Genomic DNA, 21,394 nt, shown 5'->3' with positions numbered 1-21,394 from the left:
TGGCCCTTTTCTGTTATATTAAATCTAAAAATCTTCATCAGATTCTCATTTATGTAATATAACTCAACTCCCCTCCCCTTTTTTGAGACAGTCTTTTACTACATATACTACAATCCTGGCTCAGCCGCATGTCTGGTTTATACAGTGCTGGGGATCAAATCCATGGCTTTTATGTATCTAGGCAAACACTATTAACTGAGCTTCATCCCTAGTCCTCTTATTTTAGTTTAAATCCATTGTTTCCTTTAGCTCATAGTACATGTTTAATTCAGCTGATTTAAAGTCTTTGCCTGGCTAAGAATAATGCCTCAGATTCTTCAGAGTAAGTTTTGTCACTTTACTTTTCCTGATGACCAGAAATATTTAAAGTTTTTTGTATGTGGTATAATTTGGAGAACTTCATTTTGAATACTATTATGTGGTATCTAATTTTTAAATTTTAAATTCTTCCTTTGAAGGCTTGTTGTTGTTCCTTGTTTTGATGCTATAGTCATTCTTTCATTTGTGACTTTTCCAAAGTAGCTGTTATTATTTTGAGACAAGGTCTCAACACACTGCTCAGACTGGTCTCAACCTCTGGGCCCATGCATGCTTCCTGCTTTAGTCTCCTAAATAGTTGGGACTCCAAGAACACATCACTGTGCCTTGCTCTTTCAATCAGATTGGCAAAGACTATTTCCTTGTTGCAAACAAGTCCCTAAAGTCTTTGTTCTATTATCCTGGTAGTCAACAGGTAGTCTGAGAGATTCCATCAAATGCTGAAATTCAGTATCATTTTTTATTCATCACTCTCCTGTCTAAGTTTTGCTTAAATTCTAGAGAGGTAAAAAGTTGAACAGTTAGTTTTGACAGATTATGGCTCTTTCAATGGAAGGACTTATTCATCAGTGGTTAACAACCCAAGGGTTTTTTGAGTACCCTTCCTAAATGAAGGGAGGAGGACCGGGAAGAAGCTGGGGAGGAAGAGGAAAAGAGAAAGTGTGAGCTGGCTGTCTCAGAACTCTAGGGAGGGAGGAGAAAATACAGATGTTAGTTGACATAACCCATTGCTATATGCCTTAGGGAGGTAAGAAGGGCAACCCTTACTTAGGCCTGCCTCAGGGGTGAGCTCTTATGATCAGAGGAAAAAATCACAGACTGTCACAAAATTCTTGTAATACTTTTATAGATGTGTCTGTCTATTTAGGACTAGAGACTTAAGTCCACATAACTGATTTCAAAATTTGAATAAAAACCTAATTCTGATGGCAAGATTCAGATTTTTCTATTATATTGCATTTTTCTACAGGATGTGAGCATTAATTACATGGGGATTAATTAGGTTTATTGCTGTTTGTTTCCTAACTTGTCTTGTACTTGTCTTTAAGAAATACGTTTGGGAGCTGGAGAGATGGATCTGTGGGAAAAGAGCACATGCTGCTCAAGCATGAAGACATGAATTCAGATCCTGGGTGTGGATATGCATGCCTGTAAACCTCAGCCCTCCTGCCCTGGATAGGAAGGAGACATGTCTGGTCAGAGACTGCATTTCCAATGAAAATAGTTACTAAGAGACTGAGTTGCTTTCTAAACAGACTTATCTCTTCAGGTCTAAGACTACTTTAGATTTGGTTTCAAAGGAGGCTTTTATGAATATGATTAATGTTAATTTACAACATGGAGTAAGTAGTAATTCAATGTAAAAGCTCCCGTTTTAGAGAATAATTCTATTAACGACTTCTGGCACTGGGTATGATGGCACATGCCTGTAACCTTGGCACCTGGGAGGCAAAGGCAGGAAGATTACTTCAAGTTTGAGATCAACCTAGGTTATACAGAGAGTTCCAGGTCAATACTGGACATAGACTAAGACAAAGACAACACTCTTCTACTGACATAATGCTCCATCACATCTTATCCTACTGAGAAAGCTTTGACATTTTAAAGTTATTTTAAAATTTTTCTAAAAATGTAATCTATTCATAAGTCTCAAGAGAAGAACACAGACAAAATTAGACCAGTACCATATGGTAAAACAACTGTAGGCACCAAAAACAGCCAAGAAACAGTTTCTGTGCCTCAGTACCTAGGACTTTTGTCAGACTGACATTAAAAGAAAGCCATATTTTTAATGTATCCAAACATAAATTTAGGACTGGACGGTGGGGCAGGGAAGTAAAGAATATTCGTAACTGAATGTCTCTTTATTTTGGATATTCGCTAGTTTCAAAGAGCTTAGCTGTGGTAGAAACCACTGAAATATTCCACTGAGTAGTCACTATTGCACTATGATGGTGCTAAGGAAGAAAGAAGACTTAGTATGTACTACTCAGTAACAGTATGTGGCTTTTCCACTGCAGGCACTGGACAGCACTCCCAGGACAGCTAGAAGGCAGAAGACCATCTCATCTCACCCTTTAAAAAGTATTCCAGCAAACTGTATTGTCTGTAATTTACTTTGAAATGCTTATGGAAAGTCAGGTCAAGTATGATGTGGGTAGATGAGAAGATATAAGAAAAAAAGATAAAATCAAGGTGGTGGATATATAAGCTCTAATTAATGTTCTAAAACTCCTTGTATAACTGAAAAAATTTCCTAATAAAATGACGGAAAACATTTCAACAAAGCATTCGAATAAGATAAGCTTTGTAAAGAAACCTTTTTTCTTTTTTGATATTTATTTTTAATTTCATTTTACATTTCAACCACAGTTTTCCTTCCTACCCCTCCTCCTGTTCCCCCCCCCCCCAGCTCACCCCCTATCCATTCCTCCCAAAGGGTAAGACCTTCCATGGAAAGTCAACAAAGCCTGGCAGATAAAGTTGAGGTAGGACCAAGTCTCACCCCACTGCATTAGGGCTGAGCATGGATCCCACCATAGGGAATGGGTTCCAAAAAGCTAGTACATGCATCAGGGATAGACCCTGGTCCCACTGCCAGGGGCTCTTCAGATAGATCAAGCTGCACAACTGTCTCCCACATGCAGAGGGCCTCATTCGATCATCGGGGCTCCACAGCTGTTGGTCTAGAGCTCCCACTAGGTCAGGCCAGCTGTCTCTGTGGGTTTCTCCATCATGATCTTGATTCCCCTTGCTCAAATAATCCCTCTTCCCTCTCTTTGACTGGATTACTGGAGCTTGGCCTGGTACTTGTTTGTAGATCTCTGCATCTGGTTCCATCAGTTACTGGATGAAGGCTCAATTCACCAATCTGATTACAGGGGAAGGCCAGTTTGGGTACTCTCTCCACTGATCCTAGGAATCTTAGCTGGGGTCATCCTTGTGGATTCCTGGGAATTTCCCTAGCACCTGGTTTCTCTCTAAACTCAGTAATGGCTCCTTCTACCAAGATATCTCTTTTGTTGCTCTCCCACTCAGACCCTCTCCCCAAATCGACCATCCTGTTCCCTCATGTTCTCATCCCCAAGAAAAGCTAGGTAACAAGGAGAACCCTAAGAAAAACATACCTGTATCCCCCTTGGGATGGGAAATAGACAAGAGCTCTTGAAAGAATAGGGATCATGGGGGTAGGGGGAGAAGGGAGGGTGAAAGAGAAGGAGGAGGGAAGAAGGGGAGGGGGAGGAGAACTTGAAGGAATGGGATAGTTGAGATGAGGGAAGGACAGAGACAGAGAGCAAGGAAAGAGGTATCTTGATTGAAGGAGCCATTATGAGGTTAGAGAGAAACCAGGTGCTAGGGAAATTTCCAGTAATTCACAAGGATGGACCCAGCTAAGCAACAGTAGAGAGGGTGCCTGAATTGGTCTTCCCCTGTAACCAGATTGATGACTACCTTAATTGTTATCATAGAACCTTCATCCAGCAACTAATGGAACCAGATGCAAAGATCCACAGTGGAGCTGAGCTTCCAAAGTCCAGTTGAAGAGGGGGAAGAGCGATAATAAGAGCAAAGGGATCAAGACCATGATGGGGACACCCACTGAAACAGCTTACCTGAGCTAATGGGAGCTCACTGACTCCGAACTGACAGTGCAGGAACCAGCATGGGATCAAACTAGGCCCTCTCATGTGGGCGACAGTTGTATGGCTGGGGCAGCCTGTGCTGCCACTGGCAGCGGGACCAGGATTTATCCCTACCGCTTGTTCTGGCTTTTGAGCCCACTCCTTTCTTTTGGAGGGAGACCTTGCTCAGCTTAGATATAGGGGAGAGGAACTTGGTCCTGCCTCAAAGTGATGGTTCCCCATGGGAAGGCTTACCTTCTCTGAGGAGTGAATGGGAGCTGGGGAAAGGGGAAGTCGAGCAGGAGGATGGTAGTGAGTGGGAACTAGGGTTGGTATGTAAAATGAAAAAAAGATTTTTTTTAAAAAAAAATTAATTAATTAAAAAAAAAGGCAAGGACAGACCTAAAAAAAAAGGAAGAAAACCAAACAAACACAAGATGCACTGAAGTTAAGGGACCTGCTCATCCAAATGCAAATATAAACAGCTACAGCAGGAGAGGAGGTAGAAGAGAAAGGAGGGCTCTTGTCTAAATGGCTTTTGACTAAAGCACACTTACTCATGGAAAACACCATGAGTCATTTAAAATGAAGTCCGTTACAGGACTGGCAGAAGAAAGAGCATACGCAATAGACAGGGTCTGGCACAAACAGAAGCGCAGCTGCACTAGCTAGCTTACATTCTTCCGTAATGAACACAAAGCCTAGCCCGGAAGCACCTCTATTCCTTAGTGCAAAAGATAATCTCAGGCTCGTTCTTAGTGTTCATGCCACGCATATAATTCTTGACACAAAATAAGAGAGAAAACACATACATGTCAAACAAAATCTGATATTACTAAGTAATACAACAAACACACACCCACACTACCTCCCACACCCTAAAAGGATTATTGAGATAGGGTTTTTCTAGGTAGCTCAGGCTGGCATGGAACTTAGAATCCTTCTTTATCAGCCTCCTAAATACTGGGATTATCAGTGTAAGTGTGCTTACACCCAGTTTTGTCCTTTTAAAAAATGTTTTTAAACTTTGTTATTACTATGTGAGTTTGCATGTGTGCTTGTGTGTGAGATGGTAGGTGTGCATGTTCAATCGCACACTGGCTCTGATTTATTTATTTATTTTTTTTATTTTTATTTATTTTTTTTTTCAAAAAAGTTTCCGCCTCCTCCCTGCCTCCCATTTCCCTCCCCCTCCTCCCGCCCCTCTCCCCCTTCCCCCACTCCTCTTCTCCTCCCTCTCCAGTCCCAAGAGCAGTCAGGGTTCCCTGCCCTGTGGAAAGTCCAAGGTCTTCCCCACTCCATCCAGGTATAGGAAGGTGAACATCCAAACTGTCTAGGCTCCCACAAAGCCAGAACATGAAGTAGGATCAAAACCCCGTGCCATTGTCCTTGGCCTCTCGTCAGCTCTCATTGTCCGCCATGTTCAGAGAGTCCGGTTTTATCCCATGCTTTTTCAGTCACAGTCCAGCTGGCAAGATTGCCGGGCAAAAAATTGGAATCTTGGGGGTGGGGTGGGATGGGGGTAAGGGGAGATGGGGAGAGAAAAGTGTGAAGGAGAGGATGAAGGGAACTTGGGGAAACGGGATGATTGGGGATAAAGAAGATTGGATAGGGGAGCAGGGAAACTCATATCTTAGTTAAGGGAGCCACCTAAGGGTTGGCAAGAGACTTGAACCTGGAGTCGCTACCAGGTGCCCATGGCAATGTCCCCAATTAGTTCCTTGGGGACCTGAGGATAGGGAACCTGAAATGAACCTATCCTATAGCCATACTGATGAATATCTTGCATATCACCATAGAACCTTCATCTAGCGATGGATGGAGATAGAGACAGAGACCCACACTGGAGCACCGGACTGAGCTCCCAAGGTCTTAATGAGGAACAGAAGGAGGGAGAACATGAGCAAGGAAGTCAGGACCACGAGGGGTGCACCCACCCACTGAGACAGTGGGGCCAATCTATTGATTTATTTATTCTTAAGAAATATTGAGGGCTGGAGAGAGATGGCTCAGCAGGTAAAGACATTTGCCACCAAGCCTGATTATCTGAGTTTGATCTGTAGGACCCTCACGGTGGAAAGAAAGAAATGGCTCTAGTAAGTTATCCTCTGACATTTGTATGCAAACACACGTACAGAGTTGAGAGAATAAAGCTAAAAAAGACATGCAGAGGAAAACATTTAACCACATTAGGGGATCTCTTGTCTCCTGAGTTTACACAAGGACTGATTAATTGACAAGAGTCAAGCCTTGTTTGTTCTGGCTTCTCTAGAAAAAAAACTAATGGAAGCAGGTATTCCGATGTCAGGGAATGAAATTTTGAAGATGTGAAACAATTAAAGTCAAATCCTATAAAAATAGTGTAAAGACAATGATCTGAAAAATGTTTATGCTAGATTAACTCTGTTAAAAATAAACAGGTAAAGCAGAAACACCTTTTGGATGAGCAGAAAAATATGGTAGGTTGGGTAAAATGGTGAATTCAGGACTAAGTTTGGATTTATCTTTGTTACTTGCTATCTGTGTGACTTGGGCTAGTCACTTACTTTAGCAATTTGTTAGTTTTCTTGTCCTCAGGTAAGAATGAGTGTATTTGTTTAGCACAGTGTATAACGGCTACCATTTCCCTCACCAGGAACTGAAACAGACATTTAAGTGGAATCATTTAATCATCTCTCTCTCTCTCTCTCTCACAGACATTTTAAGAAAACAAAAAGGATACAGAAAACATACTGGCTCTTTTCAGGCCTTCTTCCCTTTGAGGTTTCTGCTTTATCTCCCTTATTTTTTTGACCATCCAATTTTTCCTTTTTAAATTTATTTTTTATTTTTTTTGGACAGGGTTTCTCTGTGTAACAGCTCTGGCTGTCCTGGAACTCACTCTGTAAACCAGGTTGGCCTCAAACTTAGAGAGATCTGCCTGCCTCACCTCCCGAGTGCTGGAATTGAAGAAGCATGCCACCACTGCCCAGTCCCCCCCCCCCATTTTTTTTTTTAAAGAACCACATTTCTGTGCAACATTTCTAACAATTTATGAGCCTTAATTATGTAGCTGTTCTTGGTGGTATAGGTCTATAGTTCTAGCTACTCTGGGAGGCTAAGACAGGATGATTATACTACTTCAAGGCTTTACTGGGTTAGTGAGTTTCAGGCTGGCCTGACAACTTAATGAGACCCTATCTTAAAATAAAAAGTGGTTCAGGGTTGCAGCGAGAGCTGGGGGGCTTGACTTGCACACAGGAGGCTCTAGGTTCAACATCCATACTTGGGAAAAACAAGTCATCTACTTGGAAACACAAACTTGAGAAATTTCACCAAGATTATTTAATTTCTTTATTCTTGTTTTTCTATTTGCCTCCTTAGTTAATAAAGTATCTCCAAGTATTTTGGTCTTCTAAGATAAAAACTTGGGACTTACCTAGGATTTCTTCTTGCTTCATCATAATAATTAATTATTATGGTCACAGTGTTACCAGTTTTCTTAGACAGAGAACTGTGTATCACTATGTATCCAAGGATGACTCTAACCTTCTCATCCTCCTGCCTTCACTTATGTGGTACTAGGAATCACACTCAGGGCATGCTTGGTAGGCACTCTACCGATGGAGCTGGACACTGGCCTTATAGGAAAATGTTGGTTTAAAAACCAATCTGGAATCACTCTTGATTGGAATCTTCAGGAAGAGGACAAGGATCTTCAGAGAACAATAAAAGAAACAAGAAAAATCCAGTTCCTGGAATAATTACTACTTTTAAAATACTTCATCAAATTTAATACCTCAATATATAGGAAAAACATAAAAATACCTTAAATATGAGAAACAATTTATAACATTACTGTATAATTATGTCAACAGTTTGAGTTTTGTGTTATTAGATAGCTGGCATTGAAAATGAGATATATTTATTTTTGGATATATCAAGACTAGTCATTTTAATTACTTAAAATTTAAAAGTAACACGTTTCTAGGTAAACTTTTATTAATGAAATGGCTATAGCCTTCCAAATGAAATTTCCAATTCTATAATTTTATTAGTATCTTGGGAAATTATTCTATAAAAATATTTTACACATAAAACTTAAATCATCTTAATGAATTAAGAAATGCTTTGGAAAGACATTAGCCAAGTGAATTTATTGACATTATGATTTCTTCAATTGATTGTTTTATACTTTTGAAGAAATGATAGGAATCAATATGGAATTGATTCTTGAAGTTTAATTTAGTTGAAAACATCTCTTGTAAGATGATGTGGTGTAAACTTTTTCTCAAAGGTTATCTTTCCCCTGCAGGTCTCATAAGAAAACTTTTTAAGTATTAATTCTTATTTGTGTTTTCTAACTGTAAGATTTAGTAACTTACCAAGTAAGACTGGTTTATATAAAAACAGATTTGTGTGTATAAAGAACAACTATAGTGATTAGTTAAACCAACCAAAGAAAACCAAACAAATTATGAGGACAGCCAGATAGCTCAGCGGGTGCAGGTGCTTGTGCCAAGCCTGATGACCTGAGCTTGACCCCAGGACACAGAGCAGAGGGAGGACCGACTCCTTCAAGTTGTCCTCTCATCTCCACACGCACACTATAGCACATGTGTATCCTGTATCCTAACAAAAAAAGTAAAATACAATAAAAATTGAAAAAAAATCATGGCCAGAACACTCAAATAAGGTAGAGTCTAGTTTTTATCAGATGTTCAAAGAAATTCAGTTTAAATTGTGACTTTTCAATTTTTAAGGCACTTTGCAGAAAAGCTGGTTGTAGGTAAATCTCATGTAACTAGAATATACAGTCTACTAGCTTAACAGTCATATGCAGACATTTTTGTGGATGCAAGCTTTCTCTAGCTTTTGAATCTACTTAAGAATGACATTTAATATTGCTTATAAAATTAATGAACAGTGATAAAAACTACTGATGGAATATTCCCTTGTAAATGTGCCAGTCAGCTAGGCAATAATCAGGATAGGGTGACTAAGCAACCCCAGGGCTACATGACTCAGTGGGCTAATGCAATAGTATTCAGCTTGATGACATGCATCTTAGTCAGCTTCATAAAGAATTCATTGTTTCAGAAATGTGAGGGATTTATACATGCTGTGATGCACTGATTTTATTTAATGAAAATTAAACTTACTGCTTTGAAAGCAGATCCTCAAAGTCAACTTAACTGTTCCAGGGTCAGTTTTACAAAACTACGCCAATGAACTAGACAACCATTTGCAGACATACCCTCCATCCTAGTGTCTACCAAAGCAGCAATTAAGAGAAAGTCTGCAAATGTCTTTATGTCATGAGATTTATTAAAGGACCCACGGAAACCAACAAATATTGAGAAATGAAGCTTTAATTAGTAACATGTAATCTCTTCAAGCAAAACAGTATGATTATAATTTAACAATATGCAGGTTAGGGTCTTATCACTAATAATTTTCCATTAATTTACCAAAAGCAGCTATTATCTAAAGTTATTATGTTAACATTTATATTGTATATTTAACTCCCTTTTGATGGTCTATCAAACGATGTATTGTATTACTTCTATCTAAAAACTTACATGTTTTTTCCTTCCAATAGGTAGCAAACATAATTTCTGCTTTTCCCATGGCACGAAAGACTTACTTCATTAAGGTAGTCAAAAGGAGGAAGATATTTCAGTTTATTTTTTAGCATAACCCTACTGATGGAGGAAGGTCATTGGCTAATAAAGAAAACTGCTTGGCCCTCATAGGTTAGAACATAGGTGAGTGGAGTAAACAAAACAGAATGCTGGGAGGAAGAAGAAGTGAGCTCAGATGCAGGGCATCTCCTCTCAGAGGCAGAGACAATGAAACAAGCCGCCAGGTCAGACATGCTGAATCTTTCCCGGTAAGACTGATGCTACACAGATTATTAGAGATGGGTTGATCGGGATATGAGAATTAGCCAGTAAGGGCTAGAGCTAATGGGCCAAGCAGTGTTTAAAAAAATACAGTTTGTGTGTTGTTATTTCGGGGCATTAGCTAGCCAGGCAACCAGGAGCTGGGGCGGCAGGAACACAGCCCGCAGCTCCCCACAACAGAATGGCGCCCAACGTGGGGCAACTGTATTCACAGAAAGCCTGAGAAAGCTTGGGAAAGAATAGAGTAAAGCATGTTTTCTTGATAGCAGCAATTTCTTGGGTCTGCTCTGCTTGCTAGAGGCAAGCAAGCACTCTTATCTAAGAGAGGCTTCCTGACTGCAGCTCTTTTAAGAGGTCCTGCCACGAAACACTTAAAACGGTGTTGGTGAAAAGCTGAAGGCATGCTTTTCGGTTTTCAGCCGTAGCAGGAAAAAACTTGTGCTGTTTTAAAATGCTGGCTCTCTGGGCTGTCCTGCCAGGGCAAACTCTGACTGTTTGAGGCAGGAGGGCCGACCACAGAGAGAGGACTTGAGTGTTGTCTGTGGATATAGTGTTACAGCTTGCTTGCTGGCAGGGACCTTAAAACGCCACAGAGTTGTGGTGATAAACATGGCTACAGCCAGTATCTCCGCCATGAGGCTGGAAAGCTAAGGAATGGGCTGGATCTAGCCGACAAAGCCACGACTTTAATCCTACCCATATTGCTCAGTAATTTCAAGACTCATGTGGTCAAAAAAACAGAGAGAGATACAGTAAAGAGAACGTCAAAAACAAAAAAAACTTCTAAATGGTTTACAGTGTGTTAAAAATATATGCAGGCTAAAAGTTAAAGTTCTTAAAAGTAAAAAAAAAAAGGAAGAAAGAGAGTAGTTGGGTGTGGTAGTACACATGTTTAATCCCGACACTTGAAAGACAGAGGGAGATTGACCTCTAAGACTTCAAGGTGTGGTAGCACACGCCTTTAATCCCAATTCCTGGGAGACAGAGACAGAAGAATCTCTGAGAGTTCAAGGACAGCCTGGTCTACAGAGTTATTCCAGGACAAAGATATACAAAATCCTGTCTCAAAATAAAAGTAAAATAAACAAAATAGAGGCTAAAATAAAGCTACACAAAGATAAAAAATACACAGAAAATCTTGATACTGTACACTATTATGCACTTTAAATTGTTTAAATGCTGAAAAAAGAGCAACAGCTGCTAAAAGATATTTGTTTATAAATGCTGCTAAACTAATCCAACATAGATATTTCCAAAATACCTTGACTTTAAAATTTAAATCTAAGGACATGATGCTTTAAAAAGGAGTTTCTTTTGTTTTCACAGACGATGAGACCCTGTGTATTGCTTCTATCCCAATATGGTATGATGGACCACGCCCTCCTAAAGGGTTGCTGTAAACACATTCAAAAAATTACTTCACTCAATTGACGACTGAGATAAACCTAGCACACAGGTTATACCCTAAAATATCTGATTAACAGCGCCCCCATTCAGCAGAAAGCAGTTTGGAGAGAAATAACTACGTCCATATTCCCAAATATTGTTCATAAATGTTCTTTTACATTTAAAGGGGGATATGATATAGGTATAAATAATTTACACTGATATGGATTTTGCTTTAGTGATTTAAATTTAAGGTCAATTTTGTTATATGTATATGTATTTCTGATATTGATTAAGATATTGTGATTGTGTAGCTCATGTAAAAATGTTATGTATATAAGTTGTTAATAGTTATCTGTAATAGTCAAGTTTGTAGTCATGTTAGATTTTCTAGATGTACATAGATATATTTTAGATAGACATTCTTCATATCTTTCAAAGACTACGAAATATACTATTTAATGTTTTAATAACTTAGGACTTTTCATGACAATGAGACACTCTGCTCCTGGCAGCACCAATCTACTTCAAGAGGAAGATGGGCATCAAAGAGGATCCTTATGGAGTTTGATAGCCATTTGGGCAAGAAACTGCTCTTGCCTGGACTGTTGCATAAACTGGACACAAAGAACCCACAGAGAGAAGACTACTAAACTTGCCTAAAGGTGAGATGATCTTTCGGGGTTCCTGATTCATAAAAGAGTCTGCGAGACATTCCACAAGACACAGCAAATAGTGACTGATGACTTTGAAATTTCTTGCTTCATGAAAATGTCTCTGGATACTATGGGCCTGTAGGCCAAAGATGGATGCCCCAACGGTACAGAGAAACTTTGAGTGACTGTCCAGGTAGCGAGATGTCTCTGGGGTTTCTAGAGTTTTGTAAGTTGCTTACTTCTCATTTACTTAGGTAATATTATATCCTTCTGGAGTCTTTGATGGGGTTGAAGAATAGATAGATAGTTATAGTTTTCCTTAGTTATGATAAAGATAAAATAGATGTAAATATTGTAACTATAATTTTTACTTGATAACTGTTTTGTTATATGTAATTTTGCCATGTTAAAGTGAAAGCCTTTCCTTTTTGTTTAAACAGAAAAAGGGGAAATGATGGAGGAAGGTCATTGGCTAATAAAGAAAACTGCTTGGCCCTCATAGGTTAGAACATAGGTGGGTGGAGTAAACAAAACAGAATGCTGGGAGGAAGAAGAAGTGAGTTCAGATGCAGGGCATCTCCTCTCAGAGGCAGAGACAATGAAACAAGCCGCCAGGTCAGACATGCTGAATCTTTCCCGGTAAGACTGATGCTACACAGATTATTAGAGATGGGTTGATCGGGATATAGAATTAGCCAGTAAGGGCTAGAGCTAAATGGGCCAAGCAGTGTTTAAAAAAATACAGTTTGTGTGTTGTTATTTCGGGGCATAAGCTAGCCAAGGCAACCAGGAGCTGGGGCGGCAGGAACACAGCCTGCAGCTCCCCACAACACCCTATATTAATACAATGGTGACTAAATAAAAAAATAAAACTCTTAAGTAATTACAAAACCTTCAGTTAAAAAGTTTTATAAAGTTAATTCAATTTAACTATTTTTTAAAGACAGGCTTTAAGTGCAGGCTAGCAGTCATGAACTCTGCACTAGAATACCACCTTTTATGACTACTTCAAAATTTGAGTTTAAACTTTTGAACAAGCGATACCTAAGAATCTGTTATCTTGCTTCAAAGCAACTCTGGTCAGTGTACTTGTGTGACTTTCCTTTCTCTACTGTTGGGCTTAGTTTCTGGAAACATCAGTTTTATAGAACAGTTGGTCAGAACAGCTGTACTGAAAAAGAAAAGGGCTTTTCACTAATGAAGCCAATGTTAAAAATGTGACTTACTTGAAGATCCAAAAATTCTAGCTCAGATTACCCTAATAACTTTCGTGCCAGTAGTTAAAACACAACTATTATGATTAAACAATTTAGTTACTGCTAAGGTAATTTTTAAATGAACTCTATCTATTCTTAAACCATGATCATAAGCAATTTCTAACATCTACTATCTCTCAAAACATTCCCTCTTTTGCAATTCTGTAAACAGACCATAAAATTCTTGAGATATAACATTTATCTTCAATTACAATGATATTCTCTAAGCTGTTTGTTAAAGAGTCTGGGAACCCCTGGGGGTTTCCAAGACATGTTTGGTGACTTAAAACCGAAGCTATTCTCATGACATTAAGAGGTTACTTTTGGCTGGTTGGTGGCGGCGCACGCTTTTAATCCCAACACTGGGGAGGCAGAGGCAGGCGGATCTCTGTGAGTTCAAGGCCAAACTGGTCTACAAGAGGTAGTTCCAGAACAGGCTCCAAAGCTACAGAAAAACCCTGTCTCAAAAAACCAAAAAAGAGGTTACTTTCCTTTTACCAAGTCAGTTTTTCACAACTACATGGAACTTTTTACACCTTCCTGATGTTATCATGTAACAAGTCACATTATTTATAAAATTAAAAACATTTATTTAACTTATTTGATGTGTATGAGGGGTGATTTTTTTTTTTGCTGCATGTATATATGCATACCATGTGTATGTCTGGTGCCTGCAGTGATCAAAAGAAGGTACTAAGTCCTCTGGAAGTAGAGTTATGGAAGGCTGTGAGTCATCAAGTGGGTGCTGGGAAACAAACTTGTTTTTCTGTACGAGCAGTAAGTGCTATTAACTACTAAGCCACCTTTCCAGCTCTGAATATACAGATACTTTAATAGTCTCTATTACTTAAAAAACATACTATTACATTTAACAGCTAAAACTAGTATCTGATATATTTGTTTATAAAATGGTAAATACTACCTCAAGTCATATAAATAAAAGCTTTCTGGAGTTCTCCATAATCTAAGAGTATAGCCAATATAGACTATACTAGTAGACATATTTCAGGCTGGCTTTACGCTTGAAATCAGTTAGCCAATACAGTTAATTACCACTGGATACACTATAGGTGCACAGTATACATCTTTAAAGACTTAGCACTATATGACATTAGAATTGTGGTTAAAAAAAACTATTTCAGGGCCGAAGAGATGGTTCAGTGGTTAAAAATGTTTGCTGTTCTTCTAGAGGACTGGACTTCAGTTCTGGGCACCCACATCAAGCAGCTCACAATCTCCAATAACTTCAGCTGTAGGGGATCTAAAATCCTTCGCTGGCCTCAATGGGCACCTGCATACATGTGTACATACGTCCACACTCACACATATACAAACAAAATAAAACCCTACTGTATAGGACTGGGTATGCGGCTCAGTGGCCATGTGTAAAGCTCTAGGTTCAGTTTCCAGAGCAGCCAAACCAAACGAAAGCCTGATCATAAAACTTAGTAATACTTGAAAATGTGTGTGAGTGTGAGTGCATGCTCACACTGGAAGTATATAAGCTGGAAATATACTCAGTTTTTTTAATATTTAGTTATTTTTGTTAAGTATGTGCTGCAATGAGTGGGGTGAAGGTCAGAGGACAGCTTGCAGGAGTCAGCTCTCTCCTTATCTGTGGGTCTCCACGATTGAACTCAGGTCATCAGGCCTGAGGATTGTTTTTATCTGCTGTGCCATCTTGCTGGCCTCTAGATATACATAATACTAAAATCGTTTACAATCATTTTATTGTTTTTTTGGGGGAACAAGGTACTTTTACTTCAACTATAATCAGAAAAAGTAGATTTCAAACTGAAATCTGACTGCAATTTGTATGTTTTTAAATGAAACACAATGTAACAAGCTTTCGAAAATGATGTCAGGAAAACAATCTGGTTATGTGCCTAAAAGGAAAAGTTTGAGATATAATAACTGTTAAGTTATAAAGCCTTGCTAAGAAGGTCTATAATCTGTCCAAGTTCGCTTTCTTTTCTCATCAATCTTTGGATGCACTTTTATTATTTGAATGTTCAGGCTGAAGCTCAATTATTTAATTAAAAAATCTTTGTTATAATCAAGATATAATATATATCTGAATGTAAATATCAATCTCACCAGAATTGATAAAATTTTGTATAACCAAAATCTTATTAAGTCTTTAGATACCAGAAGCATGTATGTGATATCAAATAATAGGACTCAATATTAAGGAGACCCTAAATTACCAGAGCTGAAATCTGTCATTTTTTCCTATGTAGTACACCTATGCTTAGAAAATGAGAAAATGAAATGCTGTTATTTTTCCAGTAATGAAATACAAGGTGATGTCAGTGTGGCAGATTTGCAAACGAACCTGAAGATCTAGTCAGATAAGTAGTTGTGCTCAATTTTATTTAATATTTCTGTGCACTGAGGTCCTGGAACAAATAAATTTTTCTTCTCATTAAACTTGTTGAAGCTTTGGGTATAAACATTCTAAAGTGGTGCTTGGCACAGTTCCATTTTCTTTCTGAAAACATTCAGTGTGTTCATGCATGTGTGAAGTCAGAGCACAACTTAGAGAGTCAGCTCTCTTATCATGTGAGTCCCAGGAATAAATCTTAGTTTGTCAGGCTTGCTGGTAAGCACCCTTTATCTGCTGAGCCATTTTGCCTTGCTGGCCAATAATTCTGTTTTCTACGGGGGTAATACAAAACTGAATATACCAAGCAACTAGTATATGGTAAACTATAGAAATAATAAATACTATGAGAAAAATAAGGAGCCAAACTAAAAGATTATTAACTACTGTTAATGTGACTATGGTAACATATTGCAATAAAGCAATTGTAATAAATCAGTCTTTTATTTGTTTAGCCATTACTGAAAAACTATGAAGAAAATGGTTTCCAGAATGAGCAGTCCCTGCATGAGTAAGTTCTTTCCTGTGTGAGAAATGCATGTGTCACTGAACTGCTTAGGGTAGGATACAGGACAAAAGCAATGAGAAAATAAGCTAAAAATTAAAAAGAATGCTTGAGCTATAGATTGTTAGATATCTGAGGAATGTCATTTGTTAAAAGCTATCAGAGAGGGTTCATTTTGAGCAAAGTGACACAGAGAACAGAGGAGTCTCCTCAGTGATATTATTTTCATAACAAAATGAAAGAAAAGACTACGTTTCTTTTATAGCATGTATACTGCCACAGAGAAGGTAAAGAAATGGGTTCCTGTAATGGTTAATCTTTATGATATCAACTTGAATGGATTTAGAATCACCACAGAAATATACCTATGAGGAGTGTCCATAAAGACATTTCCAGAAAGGCTTAACTACGGAGGGAAGACTCACCCTGAATGTGTACAGTACCACTTCTTGGGGTGGGGTCCCAGGTTGAATAAAGAAAGAGAGTATGAATTTGAGCACTGTCATTCACGTTTCTTTGCTTCCTGACTACAGATGCAGTGGGATCAGTTGCCTTGTGTTCCTGCTGACACGATTTCCTTGCTATGATAAACTATATCCTCCAACTGTGGGCTACAATAAGCACTTCCATCCTGAAAATGCTGTGTATTCTGCCATAAAAATGAGAAAAGTAACTAATAGAGTGCTTAAGTGAGTGAAAGGATGTTGGTTAGATGTTGTCAGCACTATCTGAAACACCATGAAAAGGAATTACTACATGTTACTAGAAATGGTCATTAGAATAAAACTGAGAGTAATTCTATAGTAAAATACAGTTTACCTCCAATAATACCTCTAGGACTGAAGTTGGTCAGAGTTACTTCTGAATTCCAGGGCCTTAAGGAAGGTTGTTTCCTCTACCACTACCAGCTCTTTTCATTTGGTTTCTTCCAAAATGACAACACACTTCTATGAGTACAATCTATCTGTGGAATGATCTAGTTACATATTAAACTAGATCATCTCACGTCTTAAAAGGAAGATCAAGTTTGGGGATAGGAGAATAAGGATTTTGAAAATTATCCATTTTCACTTGTTCTCAGGCACCACTACAGCCCTCTGTATTCTGACCTCTTAGATCCTGCTGTGTACGAATTCCACCCATACTCTGTCTTGGCATTCGAAGAGAAGTTCTCAAAGGAGTATGTCTCTGCTCATCCAGGTAAGCAAGATCCTCCAAGTGGGCAGAGCTGGTAGCTAATAAGACAGAAAAAATATAGTTATCATGCATAAGTTTAGAAAACTTTAAAAAAAATCTAGTTGCTATCATCCATACCTTTGACTCAAAGCTTACACCAGCAAAAAATAACCCTCCCCCGAACAATATATAATTCACTTATTTTATGCCTTTAAGAAACTAAGTATTAGCCAGGTGGTGGTGGCGCACGCCTTTATTCCCAGCATTTTGGAGGCAGGGGCAGGCAGATCTCTGTGAGTTTGAGGCCAGCCTGGTCTGCAGAGTGAGTTCCAGGACAGGCTCCAAAGCTACACATAGAAATACTGTCTTGAAAACCAAAACCAAAACCAAACAAACAAAAGACCAAATAAATAAATAAATAAATAAAACAACAAAAACCCCCAAGTATTTAAAATAAAATTGAAATTTCATTCTACCTGATTCTTTAAGACAGAACCTCACAGATCTTATCACTTGCCAAGAGAGGTTCTATGATATTAACAGAGAAATACATTTCATATTCAAATAGAGAACAGAAACAAACTAGAAAGGCCTAAAATTATTACCTCAGTAAGTTCTAGGTAGTGGTATAAACAACTTAGCTTTTGAAAATAAGTGTTTAAAATAGAGTATTGGTTATCATTGAAGATTAGCATAAATGTGGCAGAAGGGAAGAAAGCCCAAGGATTACCTCTTCATGATTGCTGGGCCTCAAGTGTTTTGCCACTATTTTCCTTTCTTTCTAGGTGAGAAATTCTATTACAGGTGAGATTTACAGAAGATGATGTGCTAGTTGTCACAAGCATAAGTTATTGGGAAGAGGAACCTCAGTTAGGAAAACACTTCCATCAGCTTGCCTGTAGGCAAACCTGTAGAGCATTTTCTCGATTAATAATTGATGTGTGACATCCCAGCCCATTGTGGGTGGTGTTACCCCTGGACAGGTGGTTTTGGGAAGGGGTGTATAAGAAAACAAACTGAGCAAACCAGTAGGCAGCATTCCTTCACAGAGTCTGCTTCAGTTCATGGAATGTGACCTGAGAGCTGTAAAGATGAAATAAGCCCTCTCCTCCTCAAGCTGCTTTTGGTCATGGTGCTTTATTATAGCAATGAAAACCAAACTAAGACAGATGACATAGTGGTTTGCCTTGAAAGTTTTACAAGCCATTTTTACTACCAGTAACATAAATCACCTTATGTGATACTTGATTATAAACGAGTAAAAGAGGAAGCAAAAGGGGTAAAGGAAAAAGCTTGGGATTTTCTCAGCTTAAGGAAACAAGCCCATGGACAGAAAATATAGATCATAGGAAAGCTGTTTGTGGTGACTAACCTTAGGCAATAATACTTATTAATATGTTAAAAACAAAATCGACAGTAAAAATGTCAACACAGTCTTAATAGTTTTGCCACTTTTTTTTTTTTTTTTTAATGAGATAAGGTCTCAATGTAGCCTTGGGTGGCCTGGAGCTCTATATGTAGACTGGCCTGGAGCTGTATGTTTATACAATCTTATATATATAAAAAACTTAAAGTAGTGTTTTGATGCATTAGTAGCAAATATTCTAAAAAAAAAGAAATAAAAAATCAATCTCATTTAAAAAAGACTCAAAAACAGTAAGTGAAATATCTAGGAATAAATTTTAAAATAAAGGGATAAAAAAGCTCTACAATGAGAAACTAACAATAAAAGAAACTAAAAAGGACTGCAAAATTGGAAGGACATCCTGTGCTCACACATTAGAAGAATGGATACTGTTAAAAACGTCCACACTACTAAAGTGATCTATAGATTCACCGAATCCTTATCAAAATTCTTCACAGAAAACATATTACCTGACTTCAAAACCCTATAAAGCTCTAGTAATCAACATTACATGTTTTGGCATAAAAATAGATTCATAGGTCAGAGGAGCAGAATAAAGATTGAAAAAAGTATCTCTACAAGTAACTAATTTTTAGCAAAAGTGCTAAGAATATACACACCAGGGAAAGGAAGTTTCTTCAGTAAGTGGTGCTGGGAAGTGGAAGTGCACAAGCAGGGCGAACACTCACTACTCACCATATGAATGAAAACACGGCAAGGTTCCCAAACTAGGAAATCACTCAAAGGCAAAATGGAGCAACCCTGATGCAGAAGGGTTTTTGTAGAAAACTCAAAACAGAAGTACAAGGAACCAAACGGGATTACATCAAACTCTTCTACCCTGCCACTTGAAGCATCTCCACCCCAAGTAATTTTCTGAGAAAACTTTTTGTCATATTGTGTCAATCTTACCTCTCTCCCTTTGTCAGAAGGTACTCTGGTTATACTTTCTCTGCTTCTCTGACTGATCTCCCAGTCAAATCATGAGCCCCGGTAGGCCTCATTCACTAAGCTGAGGGCAGCTTTGAATTCCCAACCTTCTTGCCTCCACTTCTCAACTGCTGGTGTTTATAGGCATGTCTCCATACTACTTATGTACTAGGTTGTTTAGAGCAAGTGGTAACATCTGATTTATTTTTGATTATCCTATTTCTTCAGACAATGAACTAAGTGTCCTGAGCATAATGCTCAGTGTTGCCCTCCTTACATTTAGTGATCTGCTGGCTCTATCCTCAACCATATCACCTCTGTTTTAATACTTGACACTACTGAATATGCCTGGCCTGGTGATGTGCAGATCTTCCCTCAGATAATGCTGATGCTGCTTTTACTTTTTTGATAGAGTACCACTTATCATATTATGTAAATTATTTATTATGTTTATTTTTTCCAACTACAAAGTAAGCTTCATGAGGATAGGATCTTTGTTTTTCAAAAGATGACAATTAAGTGCTCTGAACAGTGCTTTGAATAGTTCATGCTCAATAAATGCCTGAGCAATGACTGAATATTATACACTTAAATCTGTATCTTTTTGTTTTGTTTTGAAGACAGGGTTTCTCTTTTGTAACAGCCCTTGCTGTCCTGGAACCACTTTGTAGATCAGGCTGGTCTCGAACTCACAGAGACCCCATCTGCCTCTGCCTCCCGAGTTCTGGGATTAAAGGTATGCACCACCATCTCCTGGCTTAATACCTGTATCTTTATCTTGAGCTTAAGGTAATATTTAAACAATTAATTAATAAGCAAATTAACATTGTGCTTCTGGGTAACTTTGAAGATAACTATAACAATAATAGCATCCTCCTCTATAAAGACTCTTGAGAGCTCTGTAAGGACAAATACATTCCCATTCATAATGTCACTCTTACTTTGAAAGTATACTGGCAAATACTTCTGAGATAATTTTATCAGGTTAAATTAGTATTATAATATCTAGTGAACACTTGGCAAATATAAAAAATAATTACATAAATTCAAGCAATAAGAGGAAATAGAAAAAATAAATCTACAATAAAAATTTTTAAGTAAAAGAAAAACATCTAAAAGGAAGTCAATAAATCCTGTCATTTACAAACCGTGCTTTCAGCAGAGGAAGAGGGAATAGGAAAAAGAGAGAAAACCTACTTTAAATTAGATTTTTATTAGATTGAAACAGCTGAAGACCAATACTTGTAAAGCATTTAACAAATAGAAGCATTCTTTAAAAAGTGAATATAGCTTAGATATATTTTGGACAGAAAGAAACAAAAAACAAAAACCACTCAACAGACAGCATTTGGCGGAGAGCATTCCAGAAATCCGCCGCACTGACTTTAGAGGCCTATCTAGTCATTTCTTCTTGTGCCAGCTGTCGCTGATGGAACAGACCACGGGGACACAGTTTTCACTTCTGCTGAGCTAGAGCGTGCATGGAGGCTGCAGGGAAACTTCTGTTTCCCATATTTGGGCAGAGGCCACTTGCTATATTTATACAAATAAAGTTATTATTCTGACTGCTGAAAAGCTCCTTTTGATTTTCTACAAAATCTTCATCATAGTTTTTAATTAGATTCATTTATATCCCCTTAGATTTGAAATCTGCATTTACCTGCTTAAGATCTTTTCTTAGAAAACTGTGCTGCTCCAAGTACTAACAAATGGATGGAGAGATTACATTTTTAACAGAGTTTGTATTTTTCCAATAGATCCCTCTTTCCCACACAAAGCACAACAACAGCTGCTGCAGACACTTCCTGCTTCCCACATACTTCCAATTCATTGCCAATCTCATTTTAAGACACCAGAGATGACCACTGACA

General features: G+C 38.2%; 1 protein-coding gene across 6 annotated transcripts in view; it reads right to left on the bottom strand.

Moving 5' to 3' along the window:
* Tanc2 (tetratricopeptide repeat, ankyrin repeat and coiled-coil containing 2) overlaps positions 1-21,394 on the bottom strand; it is a 312,553-nt gene that overhangs the window by 100,850 nt on the left and 190,309 nt on the right. For all 6 annotated transcript variants that reach the window (XM_057773318.1, XM_057773320.1, XM_057773321.1 and 3 more), the window contains one exon: positions 17,122-17,247. In XM_057773318.1, the coding sequence (XP_057629301.1) occupies positions 17,122-17,247 (126 nt within the window). The remainder of the gene's footprint in view (positions 1-17,121; positions 17,248-21,394) is intronic.

This window comes from Chionomys nivalis, chromosome 7 (genome assembly GCF_950005125.1).
Source record: "Chionomys nivalis chromosome 7, mChiNiv1.1, whole genome shotgun sequence".
Classification (NCBI taxonomy): domain Eukaryota; kingdom Metazoa; phylum Chordata; class Mammalia; order Rodentia; family Cricetidae; genus Chionomys; species Chionomys nivalis.
This window is presented reverse-complemented; position numbering and strand designations above follow the sequence as displayed.